This window comes from Thalassophryne amazonica, chromosome 15, assembly GCF_902500255.1.
Source record: "Thalassophryne amazonica chromosome 15, fThaAma1.1, whole genome shotgun sequence".
In the NCBI taxonomy this organism is placed as follows: Eukaryota; Metazoa; Chordata; class Actinopteri; order Batrachoidiformes; family Batrachoididae; genus Thalassophryne; species Thalassophryne amazonica.
In genome coordinates, this window is record NC_047117.1 from 39,935,375 (window position 1) to 39,943,519 (window position 8,145).

General features: G+C 39.3%; 1 protein-coding gene across 1 annotated transcript in view; it reads right to left on the reverse strand.

The window, feature by feature from the left end:
* cabp4 (calcium binding protein 4) overlaps positions 1-7,339 on the reverse strand; it is a 61,362-nt gene extending 54,023 nt beyond the window's left edge. Inside the window, exons 1-3 of the mRNA XM_034189143.1 lie at positions 7,298-7,339; positions 5,951-6,052; positions 5,509-5,647 (exon numbers count right to left, since the gene is read on the reverse strand). Coding sequence (XP_034045034.1) covers positions 5,509-5,647; positions 5,951-6,052; positions 7,298-7,338 — 282 coding nt within the window. The 5' untranslated portion in view covers position 7,339. The remainder of the gene's footprint in view (positions 1-5,508; positions 5,648-5,950; positions 6,053-7,297) is intronic.
* Positions 7,340-8,145: the final 806 nt, after the last annotated feature.

Here is an 8,145-nt window from a genome sequence, read left to right on the forward strand (position 1 = left end):
TGGGGTGGACAGGTGTCTTTATGCAGCTAACAACCTCAAATAGGTGTTTCTAATTTGGAATAATAAGTGGAGTGGAGGTGGACTTTTTAGAGGCGGACTAACATTTCTTTGAGGGCCAGAATTTCTACTGATGGCAGGTGTTGAAATACTTATTTGCAGCAGTAACTTGTAAATAAATTATAAAAAAAAAAATCATACAATGTGAGTTCAGATTTTTTCTTTTGGATTATGTCTCTCACAGTGGACATGCACCTAAGATGAAAATTTCAGACCCCTCCATGATTTCTAAGTGGGAGAACTTGCAAAATCGCAGGGTGTTCAAATACTTATTTTCCTCACTGTATATCATATAGCAGACAAACACAGTGATATCTGAGAAGTAAAATGACATTTATAGGATTTACAGAAAGTGTGCAATAATTCTTTAAGCAAAATTAGGCAGGTGCATAAATTTGGGCAGCCCAACAGAAAAAAACAAAAAAAAAACATCAGTATTTAGTAAATCCTCCTTTTGCAGAAATAACAGCCTCTAAATGCTCCCTATAGCTTCCAGTGAGAGTCTGGATTCTGGTTGAAGGTATTTTGGACCATTCTTCTTTACAAAACATCTCCAGTTCAGTCAGTTTTGTTGTTTTCTGAGCATAGACAGCCCGCTTAAAATCACACCACATATTTTCAATAATATTCAGGTCTGGGGACTGAGATGGTCATTCCAGAACAGTGTACTTGTTCCTCTGCATGAATGCCTTAGTAGATTTTGAGCAGTGTTTAGGGTCGTTGTCTTGTTGAAAGATCCAGCCCCGGCACAACATCAACTTTGTCACCGATTCATCAACATTGTTCTCAAGAATCTGCTGATATTGACTGGAATTCATGTGACCCTCAACTTTAACAAGATTCCCAGTACCTGCACTGGCCACACATCCCCACAGCATGATGGAACCATCTCCAAATTTTACTGTACATAGCAAGTGTTTTTCTTGGAATGCTGTGTTCTTTTTCAGCTATGCATACCGCCCCTTGTTATGTACAAATAACTCAATTTTAGTTTCATCAGTCCACAGCACCTTATTCCAAAATGAAGCTGGCTTGTCCAAATGTGCTTTAGCATACCTCAAGCGACTTTGTTTATGGCGTGTATGCAGAAAAGACTTCCTCTGCATTAAAGCACCTCCTTGTGCAAAGTGCACTGTATCATTGAACAATGCACAGAGACACTATCTGCATCAAGATCATGTTGTAGGTCTTTGGACTAGGTCTGTGGGTTGACTATGACTGTTCTCACCATCCTTCACTTCAACGTATCTGAGATTTTCCTTAGCCTGCCACTTTGGGCCTCAACTAGTACTGTGCCTATGGTCTTCCATTTCCTCACTATGTTTCTCACAGTCAGCTGAAATCTCTGAGATAGCTTTTTGCATCCTTTCCCTCAACCATGATGTTGAAAAATCTTTGTTTTCAGGTCATTTGAGAGTTGTTTAGAGGCTCCCATGTTGCCACTCATTAGAAGAGATGCAAAGAGGGGAAACATTTGCAAATGACCACCTTAAATACTGTTTCTCATGACTAGATTCACCTGTGTTAGGAGGTCAAGGGTCAATGAGATTACCAAACCAATATTGTGTTCCAATAATTAGTGCTAAATGTATTCAAATCAATAAAGTGACAAGGTTGTCCAAATTTATGCACCTGCCCAATTTTGTTTAAATAATTATTGCATACTTTCTGTAAATACTAGAAACTTCATTTCACTTCTCAAATATCAGTGTGTTCGTCTGCTATATGATATATTTAACTGGCATTTCTGATGTAGACAACCAATGATTTATAAAGGAAAATCATGAAAATTATCAGGGGTGCCAAAAGTTTTACATACAATTGTACAGTGGCTTGCAAAAGTATTCAGCCACTTGGTATTTCACACATTTTAATTTGTTTATGGCATTTCAGATACAAAAAGTAAACCAGACTTCTCAATATAAAAATTTCTAAAATGATCTTTCTTAAACTCAAGCTGAACGTAAATCTTTACAACCTGTGATAAATTAATTAAAAATATAAAAGCCAACATGGTGGATTGCATAAGTAATGGGCCCCTTTGGTATAGTACCTGTAAATAATCAGTTTTATTGCCAGTTTTCTTTAAACAAGTCAGGGGATGGATACATGTACATTTCCAAGTCACTGAATAGGTCTTGGACTTTATTTACATCAGTTATGAAAAAATACAAACAGTTTGGCACTCTACGGTAAATCTGTGTGGAGTAGACAGTTCTCAAAAACTGAGTGACTGTGCAAGAAGGAGAAGAGTGAGCAAAGCCACCAAGACAATACCGAAGAAGTTATAGGCTCCTGTGGCTGTGATTGGAGAAATTGTGCACAGTGCAAGTTTTGGATTTTATATCCCCAGTTATATAGCTTCATGATCACCATCATAGCACGTTCCTTAGTTACTGGCATCACTGGTCATTATGGGGTGTTGTGTGTAGACTTTAATGGATTTCATCCATTTTGGAATAAGGCTGTAATATCACAAAATGTGGAAAAAGTGAAGTGCTGTGAATACACTCAGTATGCACTGTATACATAAAATTGAATTCAATTCAACAGACAGTTGAAATGGCCAAGAAGTTTGAAGTGCACAAATCCAGCCACAAGGAGTCTGTATGATCAGGCTGGTAGCAGACACCCCTGACAGCCACAGATGCCCAGCATCAATTGAGGATGGACGAGCTCTGACAAATATGTGGACATTTTGTAAAAGCCACGCAAATGCTTGAAATGGTTTCTCTGCAAAAGACACAATTCTTCAGCAGGACAATGCTCTTTCGCACAAGTCGACAAACACAGAATGCCATGCATTTGCTTAAATCTTACCACACCCACCACACTGTCCTGATTTTGACCCCTCAGATTTTTTTCCTGTTTCGCAAACTGGAAGAACACCTGACGGGACACCATAATGGTGCAGAGGTGTAAGCAACTGTGCACCAGAGGTAAGTGGAAAGGGAAGGTCTATGTGGAACTGTAATCACACTACCTGATGAAGAACATTTCAAGCTTTAAGCAAATGTGATTCATGTGGGTATCTTGCCTGTTATTGAAATAATCATATTGGAGGAAAAAATTTTCAGTCAACCCTCCTAATTTTTTCATTGATTCAGGGACGAAAGGAAATGTTTCAATTAATTTCGATTTTATGGTGCCTCAGTACTGTTGTTGTACAGTAGTGTTCAGAATAATAGTAGTGCTATGTGACTAAAAAGATGAATTCAGGTTTTGAGTATATTTCTTATTGTTACATGGGAAACAAGGTACCAGTAGATTCAGTAGATTCTCACAAATCCAACAAGACCAAGCATTCATGATATGCACACTCTTAAGGCTATGAAATTGGGCTATTAGTAAAAAAAAAAAAGTAGAAAAGGGGGTGTTTACAGTAATAGTAGCATCTGCTGTTGACGCTACAAACTCAAAACTATTATGTTCAAAATGCTTTTTTAGCAATCCTGTGAATCACTAAACTAGTATTTAGTTGTATAACTACAGTTTTTCACGATTTCTTCACATCTGCGAGGCATGGAGTCAACCAACTTGGGCAGCCTTTCAACTGTTATTCTACTCCAAGATTCTTTAACAACATTCCACAATTCATTCACATTTCTTGGTTTTGCTTCAGAAACAGCTTTTTTGATGTCACCCCACAAGTTCTCAATTGGATGTAGGTCCGGGGATTGGGCAGGCCACTCCAAAACATTAATTTTGTTGGTTTGGAACCAAGATTTTGCTTGTTTACTAGTGTGCTTGGGATCATTGTCTTGTTGAAACACCCATTTCAAGGGCATGTCCTCTTCAGCATAAGGCAACATGACCTCTTCAAGTATTTTGACATATCCAAACTGATCCATGATACCTGGTATGCGATATATAGGGCCAACACCATAGTAGGAGAAACATGCCCATATCATGATGCTTGCACCACCATGCTTCACTGTCTTCACTGTGAACTGTGGCTTGAATTCAGAGTTTGAGGGTCATCTCACAAACTGTCTGCGGCCCTTGGGCCCAAAAAGAACAATTTTACTGTCATCAGTCTACAAAATATTCCTCCATTTCTCTTTAGGCCAGTTGATGTGTTCTTTGGCAAATTATAACCTCTTCTGCACATGTCTTTTATTTAACAGAGGGACTTTGCGGAGGATTCTTGCAAATAAATTAGCTTCACACAGGCGTCTTCTAACTGTCACAGCACTTACAGGTAACTCCAGACTGTCTTTGATCATCCTGGAGCTGATCAATGGGTGAGCCTTTGCCATTCTGGTTATTCTTCTATCCATTTTGATGGTTGTTTTCCGTTTTCTTTCACGCATCTCTGTTTTTTTTGTCCATTTTAAAGCATTGGAGATCATTGTAGATGAACAGCCTATAATTTTTTGCACCTGCGTATAAGTTTTCCTTCTCCAATCAACTTTTCTTCTGAACAATGTCTTGAACGTCTCATTTTCCTCAGGCTTTCAAAGAGAAAAGCATGTTCAACAGGTGCTAGCTTCATCCGTAAATAGGGGACACCTGATTCACACCTGTTTGTTCCACAAAATTGACAAACTCACTGACTGAATGCCACACTACTATTATTGTGAACACCCCCTTTTCTACTTTTTTACTAACAGCCCAATTTCATAGCCTTAAGAGTGTGCATATCATGAATGCTCGTTCTTGTTGGATTTGTGAGAATCTACTGATCTACTGATACCTTGTTTCCCATGTAACAATAAGAAATATACTCAAAACCTGGATTAATCTTTTTAGTCACATAGCACTACTATTATTCTGAACACTACTGTATGTTACTCTCTTTCATTTCTTTAACACTGCGTGATGTCTTAAAAAGGTTACAAGACATCGTCGTAATTTCACACAGATCAAGAGAAAAAACAAACAGCATTTTATAAGCCTTTGTCAGTTGGTTCAGATCAGGGAGACAGACACCCTCTCTACTTTTAAGATTAGGCTTAAAACTTTCCTTTTTGCTAAAGCTTATAGTTAGGGCTGGATCAGGTGACCCTGAACCATCCCTTAGTTATGCTGCTATAGACGTAGACTGCTGGGGGGTTCCCATGATGCATTGTTTCTTTCTCTTTTTGCTCTGTATGTACCACTCTGCATTTAATCATTAGTGATCGATCTCTGCTCCCCTCCACAGCATGTCTTCTTCCTGGTTCTCTCCCTCAGCCCCAACCAGTCCCAGCAGAAGACTGCCCCTCCCTGAGCCTGGTTCTGCTGGAGGTTTCTTCCTGTTAAAAGGGAGTTTTTCCTTTCCACTGTAGCCAAGTGCTTGCTCACAGGGGGTCGTTTTGACCGTTGGGGTTTTACATAATTATTGTATGGCCTTGCCTTACAATATAAAGCGCCTTGGGGCAACTGTTAGTTGTGATTTGGCGCTATATAAAAAAATTGATTGATTGAAAATTGATTGATTGATTAACTGAAAAGTGGAGCTGAACTCACCTGTCCAAAGAGTTTATTGAGGTAGGAGATGTAAGCGGCCGCGACAGCTGAGCTGTTGCTGAGACTTCTTCTGCTTTTTCGTCGAGGCTCCTCCTCTTTGGAGCTGTTACCTTTCACTGATGAGGCCTGGGCCTTTGTGCTGTGAAGTGTAGTTGTAGTGCAAAATGTTTAGTGCCTGTAATTAGCCCTCAGAAGCACTAAAACAAATGTTCTCAAGTACCTCAAGTGGCCCAATTTAGACCATTAAACACTGTCAAATTTGAAACTTTTGTTTAGCCTACATGAATTACTGCAAACCAGTGTGTCAGTCACCGCCTTATGTAGCACAATTTTAAAATTCTAAAGGTTTATTTGCAGCTTACATGCAATCAATAATACTAACAGTACATAACCTACTCCCCTCATCTCAAACAATGATGATTAGAAAGAGGGTGATATGAACCAGAATTTCTGGGAGAGGCTGAGCTGAAGGGCCTTGCTTCTGAATTTCCCAGCAGTGGGATTTCTGCCAGCAGCTGGTCCCTTTCCTGTTCGTGGAGATACACTAGAAGAAAGAAAAAACTGAAATCACTACAAAGTGCAAATAAGCCAGTAAATAAACTAAATAATATGTGTAACGTGAGTGATACTACATTACGTTTTTAGAGTTGAACAAATTTGCTTAGTTCTCATCATGCAGTATAATGATCTTATTAAGGTGGTTAAATGGGACGGCAGCATTTTTCAAGCTGGGTCTTGATTTTAGCTGTTTGGTTTTAGTTGTTTTTAGGAATGAACTTTTCAATCTGGGCAAAAATAATTTTTATTGGTTCATTACTGACTTTGAACGTAAATGTGTGACAAACTAAACAGCTCCTCAAATTATGGAGCAAGCTGAAATTGTCAAACTAAACCAGTTCTTGTTGCCATCTAAAGAGGCAAAAGCATCGTTAGCAGTGTCTGGCCGTGTGGGGAGAACCCGTGCAGAAAAAAGCATGTGTGCAAGGCTCATTCATCTGTTAACAACAGGAATGAAACCCTCACTGACAGTCAATTTATATTAACTACTACATCCCCAAAACAAAAGGTGGCTGAGGTAAAACGTGAACTGTATAATTAGCAGTTTCAAAAAAAATTCTTTACAGTGATTGCGCAAAACAGAAAAAGCCTAAACATGCACTCATCATCTGCAGGGATTCTCTTTAAGCCGACAAACATTTGAATTGAAATTCTCACCTATGTGATGGTGACATGAAGCAGTTTACCTTGAAAGTTTTAGCTGGACCCATATCATTCCACTGTGTAGCTGTTTAGCCTAAGTTTGTCTTCTAACTTCATACTGGACTCATTAAAAACATTTTTATTCTGAGTGAAAAGTTGAGTCTGAAAATATGTAAATAATAAAGTCCAGGTTGAAAAATCCCAGTTTGTCATTTTGGTGGACTCAGACAGTTGATGGACAGCAGCGGGAATGGGACAAAATTGTTGTAAAATTTTAGGGATTTTATTATTCACAATACAGAAGCTGTGGACGTTTTCGCAGAGCAGGTTTGACCATCTTTCGAAAGTTCACTGCGCTCTTGATTAATTGCTTAATTGCTGTAGGTTTCAAATATGGGGATGCGACTCTATTCTTATACAGATATGTATTATTAGGATTATGTATTATGTGCACATTTATTGCAAAACCTCAGCAAACACAGGTTTAAACTTCACTGGCACAAGACTGAGGTTTGAGCTGAATTGTAACTTTAACTTGATGAATGCATTTTCTGCTCTTCTCCATCACATCAGGTTACATCTCACTGACCTGGCAGCAGAGGATGCTCCCTTAGTACTTTTCATAGACATCCTGCCTGTGAGAAAAAGATGAATACAGAAAGTGATGAGAAAGGGCAACAAAAAGACCAGAATTCTCCATATGGGATAAAGAGGAAGAAGTAACAACAAAATACAATAACTGTAAAAACAAAAATAACAATTACACAATATCTGTAATGAGAGACTAAATCCCATATGTTGTAGTTTGTCAGCTGAAAAAAATTGATGCTCTATGCATTGTTAATATTTCAATGACAAACAAGAGGAATAGAAAGACCTTGCACTGGTAAAAACACAATAGCATCACTTCGGGAGGCTGAAGAGGGAATCATACCAATCCAAATGACCACATTCACTAGGCAAATTTGGGATATGCATGAACTATACTGTATACCCTAAGAAGATGCGTACCTAAAGGCCCCTTCACACATAACACAAATGAGGCCGAAACAGGCCAAACCAGGCCAAATCAGGCCGAATGGGTGAAAATCGCAAAAGTCAAGCAGCAGTCGTGAGGGATAGGCATTCAGCCAACCGCGAACGAAAGGCATCCGAATGCTGCCCAAGTACCCAGAATGGATCACGCACAGTTGGGGTGCAGCAGCATCAGAATCCAGGTCAAATGTGCTGAGAACATCGAATGAATACCCAGAAAGTAGACTGAATGTGGCCAGAACACAGCATGAATCCCCACAAAGCCAGAAGACTGCAGGAAGACCAGGCAGAATGCTGCATGACACACGGATGAATGCTGTCCAAATAACACCTGAGGTTCAGCCGCAAGGCAACCAGGAATGCTGCATGACAGGACAAAGACGACCAGAAGGCCACCAGATT